This window comes from Brachyhypopomus gauderio, unplaced genomic scaffold (assembly GCF_052324685.1).
Source record: "Brachyhypopomus gauderio isolate BG-103 unplaced genomic scaffold, BGAUD_0.2 sc47, whole genome shotgun sequence".
NCBI classification, from domain to species: domain Eukaryota; kingdom Metazoa; phylum Chordata; class Actinopteri; order Gymnotiformes; family Hypopomidae; genus Brachyhypopomus; species Brachyhypopomus gauderio.
Genome location: NW_027506873.1, coordinates 1,496,927 through 1,514,874, shown reverse-complemented (window position 1 = coordinate 1,514,874; position 17,948 = coordinate 1,496,927). Strand labels below are relative to the sequence as shown.

Below are 17,948 nucleotides of genomic sequence, written 5' to 3'. Positions count from 1 at the left end.
AAACCGATCAATTGCATGTCTGTTTTGGAATTATATGCAAACCTGCTGGTAGTGATTGGCCAGTATCACACTAAGATATGTAGCCTACAGTATAGCTACCCTAAAGAGATTATAGTGATGTGGCCAGCAACTGTTCCAACTAGAGTTCACTTAGTAGTCTGTGCAGTTCTAACATAATCTCTCTCTCGCTCTCTCTCTAACACACACTCACACACACACACACACACTCTTTCTCTCTCTGTCTCTCTCTCTCTCTCTCTCTCAAACACACACTCACACACACACACACACGCACACACTCCCTCTCTCTTTCTCTCTCTCTCTCAAACACACACTCACACACACACACACACACACTCCCTCTCTCTCTCTCTCTCTCTCAAACACACACACACACACACACACCCTCTCTCTCTCTCTCTCTCTCTCAAACACACACTCACACACACACACACACACACACACACACACACACACTCCTCTCTCCCTCTCTCTCTCTCTCTGCAGAAGGATGTATGGTATGAAGCTGGGACTGTCTGGTATACTCATAAAAATGGCTTTGCCCTTGGTGAGTGTTTTGTTATTCTTTCACTTGCCATTTTTAGAAAATGTTGCCCAAGGAACCTTAACACATTAATTGAACTAGCTGTACTCTAGCTGTAGTATCTAGCTGTACTCTATCAGTACTCTAGATGAATTCTGGCTATAGTATCTAGTTGTACTCTATCTGTACTGTAGATGTATTGTGGCTGTAGTATAGCTGTACTCTAGCTTTAGTGTCTAAGTCTACACTATCTGTACTACACTATCTGTATCCAATTAGCAGTAATCTGTTATCTAGCTGTACTCTAGCTATGTGTTAGCTGTACTCCGGCTGGATTAGGCCAAATGTTTGTGAGTATTAGCATGAACAAACGCCTCAATTATTATAGCTAGCCCCTGGAGCTTTGACTGTATTTACAACTACCGTTGTTATTTTGAGGGGGTCCCCTGTTTTAAAATGTTTTCACTATGAGGAGTCAATACTCAGCTTGACGTTCTCCCAGTAGCTTGAGACACAAAGGTTGGGGGCGTTAGCTAATATGTTTCATGAGGCAGGTGTGTTATAAATCAGGAAAAACACTTAACTCTGTGGTGCTCTGTGTACCTGTACTTTTAATTATGTATAACATTAAGTATGTGCTGACGTGCAAAATAGTACATGTGATAAAAAGAAAAATCCAGATACTCTATTGAATTTTTGATAAGTCCACCCATGGGATCCACCCACCCTAGAAGATCATTAATTCACAGAAATTCAAGCTCATGCAGTCAGATTGGCAAGAAAATCACATAAACAGAACACCTTATACTGAAACTACTGAAGGCAATCCTGAAGGCATTAAAAAAATCTCCTTACACACCCTGCCCACGCTGCCTTTGAGTGTCCACAAGTGACCCAATCTAATCGGTAACAGCCACCCAGCTGAACCCAGATGAGGGTACCCCCGAACTTCCTGATGGCAAAGTGAGGATCCGCCTCCATGCAGACGGCTCCGTGCACGATGTCACGCAGTACGAGATAGAGAAGGTGAACCTCCTGAACTTTATCTGGTATGGTAAGAACTACTGCGACTCTTCGGGGTTTAGCGCTAACTTCTGCTGACTTCCCCAGGTCAATCCTTCTGAGCTGGACCTGTGTGAGGACCTGAGTGATTTGGTCAGTGTGAATGAACCGAGTGTCCTGCACACCCTCATGACCCGCGCCAACGCCCGCATGCCCCTCACGCAGGCCGGGCCCAACCTGCTCACACTCTGGCCTCCTCTAGCGCCACCTGGCAAGGTATGATCACAGAGCGCTCTGCCCACACATTCTGTCTTTGATATCTATGGTTTTGTAAAGATGTGTATCATTTTGGACTACTCATACAGCTGATAATGATTACAATAACATTAAATGAATACCTTTACATTTGAGTAACAGGGGTCTTTAATAGGAGCTCCTGCTTCAAATAGGAGGCAGGATCAGATTGCAGAATGCAACCCTTTTCTCCGACTCTGTCTCTCACCTCCACCCCAACTCCATCTTCCACTCTGTCTTACCAGAGCCTGCGTGCTCGTCGCTCGGATGCCTGGGAGGCCCCTGCCACCCTGCAGGTGCTGGTGCGGAGGGTCTACACATCCATGGTGGCTCAGCGACGGGATCAGTGCGTGGTGGCCGTGGGTCGCAGCGGCGCAGGGAAGTCCACCTCCTGCCAGGCCTTTGCCCAGGAGCTCCTCAAACAGGCGGGCACAGCCGGGGGCCACCTGAGCGGTGAGATTACCCTTCACTCTCCTCACTTCCTGGAGGTCCATCCAATTAAGGAGTGCACACCACAGACCACCACCATTTGTGTTATAGCTGTCCAGTACATAGAGGCAGAACAGAACACTCAGGCGTATGGGGAGATGGAACAGAACATCAAATTGGGCCATTTGAGGTTTCAAAGGATTAGATTGGGACCCTGAAATACAGAGCAAATTTGGCCACGTCTGCACATTGCCTTCATGAAGAAAGCTCATTCCTTTCTACCATCCTTTAAGTCCCACTCAGCAGAGCAGCTGAAAGGTGCTCCATACGGTTAGGATTCTTGATGCACTCAAAACCATTTTATCATGGTCATTTATTTATTTATTTTTACAACTTTAAAGTACAGGATACATTTATTCAGTGGCATCTGACCAGTCCAGATGCTTCTGGTTCCATTTATAAGACAACTAACTAATAAACATCTGTATCTTCTGGGGTTCGGGATGTGCTCAGCATGGAGAACATAAGAACTCCCTGCCAAATGTGTGTGTGCAGATGAGTTAATACGTTTTCTGCTACTGGAACTCATCAATTGTTCGTTGCAGCATTTTTTCCCGCATCACATTCAGAACAAGCAAATGGCATGTGAAAAAGCCTTGATTACACATTTGTAAGATTTGACTGTTAGAAGGGTGAGATATTATGCTGGTAATTTATGTAGTGACATTTTGTGAGCAGGAAGATTTGCTTGTCTGCTTGTCATGGCCATGGAAGGTTATTAAAGAATGAAAAGGATCTGCAGTGTATTACTGGGTTAAGAGTGTCGAATTATTCAATTCAACATAACTACACCGGTTATTTCTTTTTTTTTAATGGCTTCTTTTTTTCTTTCTTCTGGGCCCTGTTCATTACAATCATTGTTCATTGTGGTCAGTTAACTTAGCCTACTTAACTAAAATGTTCAATTCAGAATGACTGATGAAATGGTTTAAGGTACACATAATTTAAGCAAATTATAAATGGATATTGATTTTACAGATAACATGATAATTCATTAAGTCACCCACCCGGAGAGCCCTTATTACGTTAAACCTGCTGAGAATGCAGTAGCAAGGGTTTTTTTTAAGGCTACAGCCTAATGGACTGAAGCACTTTGCAGTTTTGTGTTGAAGTAAAAGTTGAATAGGGTTTGGAGCTCTTGCCACAGCCACAGAGTGGCTCTGAAGTAGCTACACACCTCGCAGCCCTGCACTGCCACACTGCTGTAATGGAGTAACTACAGCACGGCTGCTTTTCCTTCCCACTCATGTTTCACCCAGATGAATATGAGCCTTTGGTGTAGTCTGTGTGTGTGTGTGTGTGTGTGTGTGTGTGCTAGGCTTGTCACGATACTAAGAATTACAACTTCGATACAATACTTAAAAAAATATTGAAATTCGATACCATTTTCGATACCAAAGTCAGATACGGTGCTAATTTCCGTTTTAAAGCCTTTTTATTTTTTTATAAACAAACAAATGAATGTTGCTTTGTGTTTGAAAATGCTTGAAATTGTAACTTCATTTCACAACAAATATCTGTCTGACTGAACAGTTCTTTTGTGTTAACAAATGGCATCTTGTAATTCCAGGATGAAACATGAGAGAACGTGAAGACGTTACTATTGGGCGTTTTGAAAATAAACAACCATTAAATAATGTGATAAAAAAGCGAATAATTTCGAGTACATATATATAACTTATCCCAACAAACATGCAACGTCAGAAAGACGGTAAAATCAAGTCTGTATCACGTCGGTCAGTCCAGACCCATGCATGTCTGGTGGACGTTCAAAACTGGTTCAAAATCTGACAGTGTGACTAGGACCTTAACCTTTTAACTTAACATGAACGTCTATGACGAGTTTTCTATCTGAACGTCTGACTGGGACCTTTATTGGATGTCAGGACGTGCAAAAACTGCAACTGAACGGCAGTAATTAGTGATGTTCGATACCAGCGATTTCCTTTCCGATCCGATACTGAGTAAAACTCAGGCTGGTATCGGTGATACCGATCCGATACCGATACCTTGTGCAACTACACTTAATGTGTCTCGTAAATCTAAAAAACGTAGTGTATTTCAAGTCATAGCATCATTAAAAAAATACAAGATATGTTATTTATTTATTTTAAATAAAGTATATTGAGGTAGCAGCCTCATTTACACTATAACAAAACTAATTCAACAGAAAAAACAGAGAACGCTCACACAAATTGTTTTCAAACATGCAAAAAAAAAATTAAATAAGTAAAATAATAAAACAATTAAAATAAATTAGTGTTTAATTATATAGAACTCCTGAAATATTGCATTAACATGAACATACTGAATATCTAAATAACACTTAATTTACAGGTTTTTGTTGAGGAACAATATCACATTTACTGTTTTCCCCTTTAGTCTGTTCCGTTTTTTGCTCAGAACCTCTCCTGCCTTTGAAAAGACCTTGTATATGTAATCTACTTTAAGTAATTTATAGTTATCAATTATAAATACTTATCAATTCGTTAGCAAACCTTGCCTGAATAAATCACCCAGTGATGCACATATTTTTTACTCTAAGCTAAACTTATGCAGCTTTTTGTTGAATCATGTATTTATTTTGTTATTTACTTCATAACCATATTTATGGTATTGATTTGAACAACTTTTAACAGTAACAGCGCTTAGTGCTGCTTAAGGCTTCACATTTTCTCCCTCTGTACCTGGATAGTGTCTGCCTGCGGCACCGAAGCCGAAGGACTACGCTAGATATGTCTGTCTTGCCCTAGCATTAGCAGCATCTGACAGTGCTCTCCTCTTCTGTCCGCCTAAGCATGAAAGCCTCATATTGGGCCTTGTGGTTTACTCTAAGGTGTTTAACAAGGTTTGTTGTGTTGCCACAACTCCTTATAGTTTTTGTACACAAATCACAAACAGCATCTTGGCTGTTTGTGGGGCTGAAATAGCTCCACACATGACTTCTCTTGCATTCCGCCATAGCGTACTACAGCGCCGTAGTAGACTGAGTGAGCGTCTGTGTGAGCGTGCCGCAGTACTTACGCATTATGCACTGACCCAGGCAGAAGAAAAAGTAGTTGCCACCAGAGCCCTATAGAGAGAGAGTCGCGTCAACTCCGTTCACTCCAATGGACCAGTTTTTTACAGCAATGGCGGATCGTGGAGCCTGTCAATAGTTCCCGGAAGTTAGCAGCAAATACGAGCAGCGCAGTCAAACTGGAGCAGTGGACCATCTGTGATACACTTTTACAGGTTAGTACGCTTAAAAAATCAGATTGTGTATTATAAGGACATCAGAATCAAATTAGCATGTGCATTAAAATGTGAATTAAAGCATTTTAGTGAATTATCCACCTCTTAATAAGCAGATTTAGGGAACTAAATCTATGCTAAGACAACGCGAATACGGTTAGCGAGATTTCACATTAACGACCGACAGCCTATTAATTGTAAATTCCTCTCTTAATGTCATTTCACCTAAACGCGATGTTTTTGCGGGGTAGCTAGTATTGGTTAAATATAATATTTGAGTGTAATTGTAGAGTGTGTTGGGTAGAGGAGGTGAAATGAGGATATCCATTTTGGAGTACCAGCTAACGTTTTATTTCCTTTTATTTTATTTATTTATCCTTTTATTTATTTTATTTTCCTTTTTATTTCGTTTTATTTATTTTTATTTTATTAACGTATTTCCTCAGTTTTTGAAACTGCTGGATATAAAAGACGTATACTATTTAGTGTGATTAAGTTTTAAATATTCTATCACTTAAAGAAATAATATAATTATTAGGAGTTCATACTTATTATACCTGTGTCAACACTATAGCTGTGATCAGCAGCTATGGGCCCTGTGTTTACAGGTCCAGTGGTGCGTCGTATTGCAGGGGGGTTCCTCTTTCTGAGTGCGGGGTGATGCACAAAAATGGTGGGAACAGCATCTGCTCTCAGTCTAGTCTTGCCCTGTTTGGTTTTGATGAACTGGTCTGCCTCAAAATGTGCCTGCAGAGTGATGTGAGTTTACTCCTCACACATGACAACTCAGTTTTGTCTACCCATATACATATCCCATAGTGGGTGAATACACAGTATTAGAGAACACTTACTGGATACGTATACACTCATTACACGTATAAAAAACAACCAAGGATGTGCAACAAGTTCAAATTCATATCACATCAATACTCATAATAATCATTTTCTCCTGTCTTTTTCTCCTCTCTCTTTAAGCCAAAGAACCATAGGGGATTCAATGGAGCCTGCAACTAAATAGCACCCTCACCCTGCACCCGAGTCTGTCTGGAGTCTTTGATTTTTTTTGTTCACTATTCTGTATTTTAATAAATCAGGCATTAAGCTTTCCAATAGTGTGTTTATTGTGAAAAGTGCAAATGCAGTGTTTGATGATTACCTCACATATATATTTGCTGTTGTAATCTTTAGTGAGGGTAAGATTGCTCCTGCTTAGTTGAGACAACCATTTTTTTCTCCTCTCAGTATCAGTGGGGAAACCATACATTTTTGCTCGATTGGAGCATCCCCATGCAACACAGCAAACCATGGTGGACACTACACAAACAACACGGAGGAAAGGACACAGAAAAACTGCTTGACATGATATTCATATTTGAGATTATTAGAGATTTATTTAATGAATTAATTGCTGTAAATAAGTGTGTATTAAAAAGACAAGATATATATATATATATATATATATATATATATATATATATATAATTTATCAATGTATTTTAATGTCATATACTGTCTGGATGTAAATGTAATGTGTTTTAATGTACCCTTTTAAAGCATATTTCTGCACAATGAAGTCAAAGAAAATTTTCCTTCTGTCAGAAAATGTACATTAGTCATTTAGATTACTTAGGTCACCAATACCTATCTACATATCTAATCTGAATTTCTCACCCCTTCCTGTCCCTCTAAATATATAAATGAACGTAATATATAACAATTATAAAACAATCAAAGCATTAAACAGCAATGTGCTCTAAAATTAGCCTAAAGTTGGTCGTTATATGTTCACAATAATCCTCAAATCGCAGTTCTGTCTCTGTGTTTATGCGCTCAAATTGAACTTCCTGGAACTATCTGAAGCCTCCGTGAATCACGTGACCATCAAGCGTTTTGAACTTCCGTTGTCGCGACTCTCTCTCTATACGGCTCTGGTTGCCACCAACCGCATATAATTTAGACAAGATCTCAATATTTTAGTTACTTCCACAGTGTTCCTGTTAGTGCTTTGCATTACCTCAAATGACTGAAGTATCAAAAGTATCGATATTTTGATTTGAAAATCGATTTTAGAACATAAAGACCTGGTATCGATAGAATCGATATTTCAGTATCGATCCGCGCATCACTAGCAGTAATAGACGTTTAAAAAAGACGTCGCTAAAACTTTCATTCTGGCTTTTCAGTGGACGTCTTTTGAACGTCTGACAAAGTGTCTTTGCTCGTGCTGGGAAATATTGAAATGGACCTTGAAAGTGACATACAAGTGTTTGAATTCCACAAGGTGTATGAACCCCGCAAACATGACGTTGTTCATCGCGCTGAAGCGCGGCGCACGCGAGGTCGTGCACCTCTCGAATTTTGTAACTTCGCGCGCGCCGCGCCTCAGCGCAATGAACAAAGTCATGTTTGCAGGGTTCAATTCAAGCGCTTGTACTAATATTTCCCAGCACGTTAAACTTAATTAAGTTAAATATTTATACATATACTCGAAATGATTCGAAATATTGCGCTTTTAATCACATTATTTAATGGTTGTTTATTTTCAAAACGCCCAATCTTAACGTCTTCACGTTCTCTCATGTTTCATCCTGGAATTACAAGAGGCTCGTATTTGTTAATGTAATACAAGTGAACTGTTCAGTCAGACAGATATTTGTTGTGAAACGAAGTAGTTACAATTTCAACATTTTCAAGTACTTTAGCCTAAATTGCAGCACTTTTCAAACCTGAATCACAAAGCAGCATGAAAATTCGTCAGGTAAGTGTTCATTCCCCTGTTTTGAGGGGTGTTTCTTTTATCAAACCCTCCAGAAAGTCGCGATGTTGCGATTTGCAACTTCAACGCAACTTCAAGCAAACCCCGCGAATTCAGGGCGGTGTTGCAACTTCAGCCAATCACCGCAACTTTCCCGCACATTTGACCAATCACTGATGTCGTCTTGATGTGACGTCGACAAACAAGCTCAAGAGGAGCAGACTGAAAGCAGCATGAGCGACGAAAATAACGGCAAAAATATCGGGAAAAGCAGTATCCCGGTACACTACATGAAAGCGGGGATAAACTGTCCAGATCCGACCCGCGAATTGATTATCTATGGCCCCCTGGATGATATTTAATTACTATTAGAACCGGCCCGCAGGCCACAGCCGCCCGATGGTGTTTTGCACGCACAAACACTACATTCCCCACAATGTAACGGTAGCCCGCGAAGTCACTGCAGCGCACGCAAGCGGCGAGGGTCTGAGATAAAGTTTATAAGTTTAAACTTTAAACTAGTGTTGCCACCTGTCCCGGTTTTCACGTGCCTGTCCCGGTTTTACCGGGCTGTCCCGGTTTGTCCCGGTTTTTCGTCTTTTTAATATTCGGTCAAAATATTCGGGCAAAAAAACTAGGTTAGTTCAAACCATGATTCAGACTGTTTCTGCACACTTTAAATCTGTTTTTTTTCTCGCTGTGTCCATTTTAAACCCCTCCGGTAACGTTTTACGTTAAGTTTACGTTCGCCACGCCGTGCTCAACAACTTACGTTCGCCACCCGATACCGATACTTCCAAACCGTTTGGGGGGGGTGGCAATACTTTTTACTTGAAATTATAATCCATTAATATAATAATTTATATTAATTATATTTTTGCTGGGGGGGGGGGGGGTGGCAATACTTTTTACTTGAAATTATAATCCATTAATATAATAATTTATATTAATTATATTTTTGCTGATGCTGGTCCAGCGTGTCCCGTGCCAGTGATTATGCCTCGTGCCAATGGTGGCACGCATGCCATAGGTTGCCGACCCCTGCTGTAGATGGTCAACCAGCTTCAGCTGTGGAAAATTCAATTAAAACAGGTGAATACACCACAATTAAGCCAACTACAGGAAAGTCTGATGTATGGAAGTCATATTCCATTGTAATTAATGGAGAGGGAAATCGGCTTGTTGTGATTGATATCAGAAAGTGTTGGTGTACGTCACCTGACGGCATGTGTTTGGACTGTGGTAAGAAATGGGACAGCGCAATCCATCGCTATATTGCTGTTTTAATAAATACATAAGAAAATTTCAAGTACTAAATCTAATTAATTCAATTCATATTAGGATTGCGGGCGGGGGCGACAGAAATGTGTATGTGGCGGGCGGGTGCGGGACTAAAACAAGCGATTTTTTGGCCGGTGCGGGCGGGAGTGGGACTAAAACAAGCAGTCCCGCGCAGACCTCTAAACTGCAGCAAAAGAATCGATATTTTCGCTGTGGTATCGATCCGATACCGATCCTCACCTTTGTATCGATACTATCGATATAAATATTGATCCACCCACCCCTAATGACAGTGTCCTTGTTTTTTGTCAGACCTAGGTGGCAACCCTACTTTAAACTGGGTTAAAAGTTTATTTATCTCTGATCCATATCTATGAGTTACTAGTTCGCTCTGGCGCCAACCACTGGCGATCGATCTCGATATAATACTTAATTTGTGTCCATTTTACAGGCCGCCCGGTAACAACTTACGTTCGCTAACCCCGCCACCCCCTCCAGGTTCAAATCTCACTTCAAGCGATCTTGAAAAGTTGGCAACCCTGAATAAATAGGTAAATAGATAATTAAAATGGACTACTAAATAGAGGAAACCATACAACATTTACTCCCTATTGTAATGTACTCACAAAAAAGCAATAACACACCGCAACTTCCATCGCAATTTTTTTGAAAAACACCCGAAACATCAAACATTTTAGCCTGCAACAATCACAAAAAAGGCCCGCGAAATCTTGGTGGGACTGTTTTATACTACCACATATAGTTTCGGACAACACTGCAAAGCGGAAAGTATAAAGCCTCCACCGCTCGCGGAGGTTCGCGCGAGGTGCACGCGGAGTCGAGCGCTATGGTCACTCAACCAGGCTTTAGCCCCCTTCGTTGAAATGTTCCAAAAGCACCACTTGCAAACCGGCTTGTTCATGTCCTTCAGTTTTCCATCTGTATCTGCTTCGAATCCAACAGCACTGCGTTTGCTTTAGCTGCCATATTAGCATTACAAACTGTCCTGTGCATTACGGCAGCTTGGGTGGGTCAAACGAAAGCGCATTTTATGTAAAAAGAATCGATACTTAAGGGAAACGAGTATTGTACCGTTTCAGAATGTTCAGTATCGATACGTATCGATATATCGATTTTTTTGACAACACTAGTGTGTGCGTATGTGTGTGTGTGTGTGTGTGTGTGTGTGTGTGTATGTGTGCGTGTGTTTGTGTGTGTGTGTGTGTGTATGTGTGCGTGCGTGTGTGTGTGTGTGTGTGTGTGTGTGTTCAATTTCAGTTCTATATTTGATGTGAATAATGTGGTAATGTGTACACATTCCTTGTCTTTTTTATGTCCTTATGATGTGTAGTGATGATATATACAGTGTGTGTGTGTATGTGTGTGTGTGTGTGTGTGTGTGTGTGTGCGTGCGTGTGTGTGTTTGTGTGTGTGTGGGGGGGCACCTCAGTGGAGCGGCTCCAGGCTGTGTTCACTGTGTTGCGCTCTTTTGGCGGTGTGAGCTCCCCACACAGCGACGCCTCCACCAGATTCGCCATGGTCCTCTCTCTGGACTTTAACCACAAAGGCCTTGTTGCTGCCGCTCAACTTCAGGTACCTTACAACAATTTTCTTTCTCTCCCCCTCCCCTCTCTCTCTTTCTCTCTCTCCCCTCCCTCTCTCTCTCCCCCTCCCCTCTCTCTCTCTCTATCTCTCTCACACACACATTTTGGTTACTCCATATTCTGTACTTTTGTCGTTGTTTTGCCTGGCAGACTCTGATGCTGGAGAGATGGAGGGTTTGCCGAAGGCCAGCGGGAGAGAGCAACTTCTTGATCTTCTCCCAGATGTTAGCTGGTCTTAGTTTGGAGATGAGGTCAGAGGACACTCTACTTTACTGGACAAGGCATACGTCTTGTGCTGGACTTCCAAAATATTTGACCATTGGCTTTTGATAATGGAGTGCTTACTTTTCTATATCATATAAATGGCACAATAGGCTACTAAAGAATGTCAGAGAGCTGGAATAGTCCTGAAGTGGCATCCATATTAAGTGCTGTACCACACCCACCCTGCTCAATGTTCTGGAAACTTATCAATTTAATAATAAGACCAGACATGATGTTTTAAAACTATTGTAATGGACTGACATGACAAGCATTATGTATGACCAGGTTCACCGTTTGCCTGTAAAACTGGCCCGTCGTGTGTTCAGTGGAACTCAAGGTCACTTTGAGTGAGGCACAGACTTGGCCGACATCCTGCCCTTGTGCCCAGAGAACTTGGATCTGTAACAGAACCCACCACAAGCTTGAAGGATTGATGGGCGAAAGTCGTTTCCTTTTTTAACGTGTGGGTCTGTGGTGTCTCCACTCCAGGAGCGATCTCCAGTTGCACCAGCTGCCCGAGACCAACTCGTTCGGCATCACCTGCCCCACCAAGGTAGGAGAGGAGGAACGTGATGAGGACAAAAGAGAAACAAACTCACTTTTGCACATTGCTGAAGTGCTTTACACCAAAGTAACAGCAGTGATGGAAAGTCCTTCAGAATTATTCATCCTGGTTCATTTTCATATCAGTGTTCCTCAGTGGAGTATGGTCCATTTTAAAAATGCAGTTGTTAGGTTGAACTTCATGTGGGCGCTGTTTCATTCTGCCCACAGGTGGATGAGAAGCAGAGGGCCACGGTGGACTTTGGAAGGCTCCTGGCCGCCATGAACACGCTTGGGTTCTCTGCTGATGAGCAGCGAGCTATCTGGCACGTTCTAGCCGGGATATACCACCTGGGCATAGCGGGGGTGTGCAAAGGTTAGTCTGCTTTTTTCATTGATGTGATGTGTGACTTTAACTGACTTTAACTTAACATTGGCAGCTGTACTTGTTAATAAATGTGGGGAAAAAACTTAAATGTTTTATTTCCTGTCCTCCCCTACTCCTCTGCTGCTCCAGTGGGAAGAAAACAGTTCATGAGTTTTGACAGTGCACAGGTCGCTAGTGCTGTTTTGGGCTGTGAGGGAGATGATCTCCACACTGCTGTCTTTAAACATCACCTCAGGCAGTTACTGCAGAGAGCCACAGGGGGCACTAAAGAGCGAAACATGCTGGATGAACAAGGGGAAGGTCAGGTTACTGGTTATATATTTTATAGTGTATTATATATTTTTTGACATTTTATAATATTATACTATATTTTTAGTCTAGCAGTGTTTGTGATCAATGTACTCATGTGGTGAGTTTTATTTTTACAGAGTATGAATTGACACAGAGTATAAATTGACTAAAATACACTAAAATGTCTAAAATGTGAATTATTCCACCGACAGAGTTGCAATATATACATTTAGGTAATGCAGCATTTCCTTGAACTGTAATGTAAATTTGGGCTGTTTTATGGTTTAGGTCCTAAACTCACTGCAGCTCAGTGTGTGGATGGCATGGCTTCTGGTCTCTATGAAGAACTGTTTACTGCCATTGTGTCTCTTATTAACAGGTGCGCCCGCACACACACACACACACACACACACACGCACACGCGCACACGCACACACACACGCACACACACACACACACACACACACACTCGCACTCGCACACGCACACACACACACACACACACACACATACACACACACACACACACTCACGCACGCACACACAAGCCTGGCCTCTCCCGTCGGCCGGTCGTCTGACACTTTTCCCTCTGGCTTTCCACCACAGAGCCCTGTGCTCCAAGCAGCTGACGCTGGGCTCCGTGATGGTGGTCGACACCCCAGGACTGCGTAACCCCCGGCATGGGGGAGAGGAGCGGGCGGCCGGCTTCCCCGAGCTCTGCCACAACTACCTCCAGGAGAGGCTTCTGGAGCACTGCTTCACCCAGACCTTCAGTGCTGCCCTCCATAGATATGCACAGGCACGTGGGGGCCCCCGCCGGGCAGCACGTGGGGGTGGGGGTGGAGGCGCTGCCAGGGCTGATGGGAGAGGGTTATCGATGCATCTGCTCTCTGTGTGCAGGAGAGCATGGACGTTGAGTTCGAGGCCCCGGAGCGGAGCCCGAGAGAGGTGGTGTGTGCTATAGACCAACCGGGCCTCCAGGTAGACGTGTCTCCTCCCCATACAGGGTAGCATGTTCAGCTTAGAGTTCATGGTGATAAAGCATGGTTTGTCTTTGATGTTCTGAATCTCTCTCTCTCCGTGCATCTCTGTTTCTGTGTGTGTGTGTGTGTGTGTGTGTGTGTGTATGTGTGTGTGTGCATGCTCAGCTGCGAGGACCTGAAGGTGACTCTCGTGGGCTCCTCTGGGTTCTAGATGAAGAGATAGTCACTCCCGGTTCTTCGGAGAATGTGGTTCTTCAGAGGATATGCCAGTATTTTGGAGATACAGGTCCTCTCACCCTGTCACAGAACACTTTAATAGAAATCCACTCATTCAGCGCAGTGACTAAAAACAGCTCTCCCCTCTGCCCATCCTGTATAACAGCTCAATGCTCTCTCTCTCTCTCGCTAACTTTAGTACGTCAGTGTGAACAGCCTCTTCAGTGTGAGATTGCTCATCTAATGGGGTCTGACCCTATCCGCTATGACCTATCCGGCTGGTTTGGTCTGGTGCAGAACAACCCCTCCGCCCTCAACGCCATCTCTATACTGCAGAACTCCTCCAAGTAGAAATACAATCTCAGTATATATATATATATATATATACACATACAGACTGTATATATACACACATGCAATACATTTAGCTGGTAATTAATAGCTCTCTCTCTCTCTCTCTCTCTCTCTCTCTCTCTCTCTCTCTCTCTCTCTCTCTCTCTCTCTCTCTCTCAGTGGTGCAGTGAAGGCTCTGTTCGGCCCCCGGGCCTCTGTGCCGGCCCTGTGCCGGTCCCTGGGCGGCGTGGAGGGTGGCTCCCAGCGTTCCCTGGAGCGTAGCGGCATGGTGCGGAAGACCTTCTGTGGGGGGATGGCAGCCATCCGGAGGAACTCACGCTGTATTGCCATCAAGCTGCAAGCGGTGAGGGCTACATCTCGCTGTAGCTGGACACCATGGCAACACGGCCATCTGCCGCTCGTCCATTTTAGAAAGTGTGGTTTTTCTCTCCCTGTTCTCTCGTGTTCTCTCTCTCTCTGTCTATGTCAGTGTTTCTCTGTCTAACTCTGTCAGTGCTTCTCTGTCTCACCTCTGTCTCGATCTCTCATACAGGATGCTCTGGTGAACCTCATTCGTCGGTCTCAGCCCGTCTTCCTGCAGTGTCTCACTGCGAGAACAGATGGAGGTGGCTTTGATGTCCCCGCTCTGCGCATACAGCTGCAATCCACCCACCTGCTACCTGCTTTGCAGCTGTACCGCATAGGTCTCACACACACACACACACACACACACACACACACACACACACACATACACACGATCACACACAATCACACACACACACACGCGCGCACACACACACACACACACACACACACACACACACACACACATACACTCACACACACTCACACACACACACACACATACACACGATCACACACAATCACACACACACACACACACACACACATACACGCGCGCACGCACACACACACACACACACACACACATACACGCACACACTCACAAGCAACTACCACAGCACCAACCTTTAGGAATGATAAATATGCATATTGGCATTTTAAACTACAATCCCCATAATCCTCAGCTCACATGTGGTTTATGTGTGCTCATATTCCAAGGCTACCCAGAACACATGTCTCTGAGCGACTTCCGCTGCCGCTTCCAGGCCTTGTCTCCTCCTGTGATGAAACGCTATGGCTCAGTCTTCATTACGCCAAACGAGAGAAAGGTCTGAATCTCCACACACAGAGATGCACCTCACACACCTACACACAAACCACACACACACACACACACACACACACACACACACACACACACACACACAACATTCTTCACAAGTTTTTTTTCTTTACCCAGCTTATATTGATGTGTCCTTGTTGACATTAACATTTCCAGTACAATGGGCCACTGAATTCATTGTACTCACAATTATCTGTTCATTATAGGCTGTGGAGGAATTATTGACTGAGCTGGACCTGGACAAGAAGAGCATTGTTTTAGGGACGACCAAGGTGAGACACTACATTAGTACAAACCTTGTGGAGTCAGGGGGTCACACACTGGTGTTTGTGTGCTCACAGGTGTGTGTGTGTGTGTGTGTGTGTGTGTGTGTGTGTGTATATGTGTGTGTATGTGGGTTCGTGTGTGTGTGTGTGTATGTGTGTGTGTGGGTTTGTGTGTGTGTGTGTGTGTGTGGGTTTGTGTGTATGTGTGGGTTTGTGTGTGTGTGTGTGTATGTGGGTTTGTGTGTGTGTGTGTGTGTGTGTATGTGTGTGTGGGTTTGTGTGTGTGTGTGTGTGTATGTGTGTGTGTGGGTTTGTGTGTGTGTGTGGGTTTGTGTGTGTGTGTGGGTTTGTGTGTGTGTGTGTGTGTGTGTGTGTGTATGTGTGTGTGTGTGTGTGTATGTGTGTGCGTGTGTGTGTGTGTGTGTGTGTGTGATAGGTGTTCATGAAGCGTGGTGTGTTGAGCTCTCTGGACGTACAGAGGAATGGTCTGGTCAGCAGTTGGTTGGTGCACATGCAGGCCGCCTGTCTCGGCCACCTGGCACGCCAGAGGTACCGTCGCCTGAAGGTGAGGCAGATACTGCAGCCATGCATTCTGGGACTGTGGAGGACCTGTCATGGAATGGCGTGTTTTTTTTTATTTATTATATAACAAGGTTTAAATGGTAAAAGCAGATAACATTATGAATGAAACCACTAGCTTAATCTGTCCATTACACCAGCATGCTCTCTGTTATGACTGTAGAAATTGAAACATATTAATTTTACAGCGTCCTGTGATAAGAAGAGAGGCAGTCTCATCTCATGCATGGTGATGTCAAAGGATGTGTGTGCTGGCAACAGCCTAAGCAGCTGTTTATGGCTGTTCTGAGATCAGGTGCAGCAGATGGCGGTGAGCTGTATCCAGAGAAATGTACGCGTTCTCACCGCAGTGGCAACATGGAGCTGGTGGAAGCTGATGTGTAAAGTGCGCCCCCTACTGGATGTTAATATGGTTGACCACAGGATACGGGCCAAAGAGGTACACAACAGCTTTTAAAACACACACATTTCAAAACAATGTACAGACACTTTACAATGTCGTACAGATTCCTTTACAATGATGTACAGACTCTTTACAATGATGTACAGACTCTATACAATGATGTACAGACTCTATACAATGATGTACAGACTCTATACAATGACGTACAGACATTTTACAATGATGTACAGACTCTATACAATGATGTACAGACTCTTTACAATGACGTACAGACATTTTACAATGATGTACAGACTCTATACAATGATGTACACTCTTTACAATGACGTACAGACTCTTTACAATACAGTTTTTTGCAGACGCTAAGACCCAATTTCTGAAACTATGTCTCTTTTGTCGAAACTTAACACACAGCAGCCAATGCTACACACACAACAGGCAAAACATCTCACACTTTTGGAAAAAACACACACTTCAACCAAAACATTTGCAACTCTTGCCAAACCCATATTTTTGCATCTAAACACTACACACAAATATCAGATGATTAGTCTTTAATACTAAGTCTTAGATTAGTCTTTAGTGACTACACACTGAAGTGACAAATGGAAAACACTACTACCATGTGTTTGAGTGTTTGTAGTCTGCTGTGAAGGTCTGTCAGAGGTCTCACATATACATGAATATTCACAAATATTGAGGTTATTTCTGCATATTCAGTACATTTACACCATAAAGTAAAACACAATTACAAGGGGAAGGTTTTCTTTTGGTTTTGCATGAACACTACAGCAACACATGCTGTATATACTGTAAACTCATGAACAACAAAAACAACAAAAAAAGAAAAACAAAAAGGCAAAATAACCTCAATCTTCCTCCATCACCTGCACCAGAATGTATTTGCACTGGTGGGGTTGGCAACTATGGAAGTTTTTCTGTCTCAATATTCAAATGAAAATGCAGGCCCGTAGCCAGGGGGGATCGAAGGGTTCGTTCGATCCCCCCCCCCCTCCCCCCCGCCCCCGCACCCTCCCTCCGTACACACATGCCCCTCAAGATAGGTAGGCTATTCAATGAATGAATTGTTAATCTCCGGTGAATATACAGACAAACAAATAAGGACAGCAACAACAAACTCACAACAAACTTAACAGTGTTGCCAACTCTCACGCAATGATCGTGAGACACGCGCATTTGACCGTTTTCGCACGCTCTCACGCCATACATCCGATTTCTCACGCTGAAAAAAATCTAGTTTATTTATCT

General features: G+C 43.2%; 1 protein-coding gene across 4 annotated transcripts in view; it reads left to right on the top strand.

Annotated features, from left to right (window-relative positions):
• myo18b (myosin XVIIIB) overlaps positions 1 to 17,948 on the top strand; it is a 56,615-nt gene that overhangs the window by 6,218 nt on the left and 32,449 nt on the right. For all 4 annotated transcript variants that reach the window (XM_076986512.1, XM_076986510.1, XM_076986509.1 and 1 more), the window contains exons 5-24: positions 508 to 568; positions 1,458 to 1,570; positions 1,655 to 1,822; positions 2,086 to 2,293; positions 11,050 to 11,192; positions 11,354 to 11,454; positions 11,957 to 12,020; positions 12,242 to 12,386; positions 12,528 to 12,698; positions 12,978 to 13,068; positions 13,296 to 13,488; positions 13,590 to 13,670; positions 13,838 to 13,958; positions 14,088 to 14,235; positions 14,402 to 14,585; positions 14,775 to 14,925; positions 15,308 to 15,417; positions 15,638 to 15,703; positions 16,134 to 16,262; positions 16,572 to 16,715. In XM_076986512.1, coding sequence (XP_076842627.1) covers positions 508 to 568; positions 1,458 to 1,570; positions 1,655 to 1,822; positions 2,086 to 2,293; positions 11,050 to 11,192; positions 11,354 to 11,454; positions 11,957 to 12,020; positions 12,242 to 12,386; positions 12,528 to 12,698; positions 12,978 to 13,068; positions 13,296 to 13,488; positions 13,590 to 13,670; positions 13,838 to 13,958; positions 14,088 to 14,235; positions 14,402 to 14,585; positions 14,775 to 14,925; positions 15,308 to 15,417; positions 15,638 to 15,703; positions 16,134 to 16,262; positions 16,572 to 16,715 — 2,592 coding nt within the window. The remainder of the gene's footprint in view (positions 1 to 507; positions 569 to 1,457; positions 1,571 to 1,654; positions 1,823 to 2,085; positions 2,294 to 11,049; positions 11,193 to 11,353; positions 11,455 to 11,956; positions 12,021 to 12,241; positions 12,387 to 12,527; positions 12,699 to 12,977; positions 13,069 to 13,295; positions 13,489 to 13,589; positions 13,671 to 13,837; positions 13,959 to 14,087; positions 14,236 to 14,401; positions 14,586 to 14,774; positions 14,926 to 15,307; positions 15,418 to 15,637; positions 15,704 to 16,133; positions 16,263 to 16,571; positions 16,716 to 17,948) is intronic.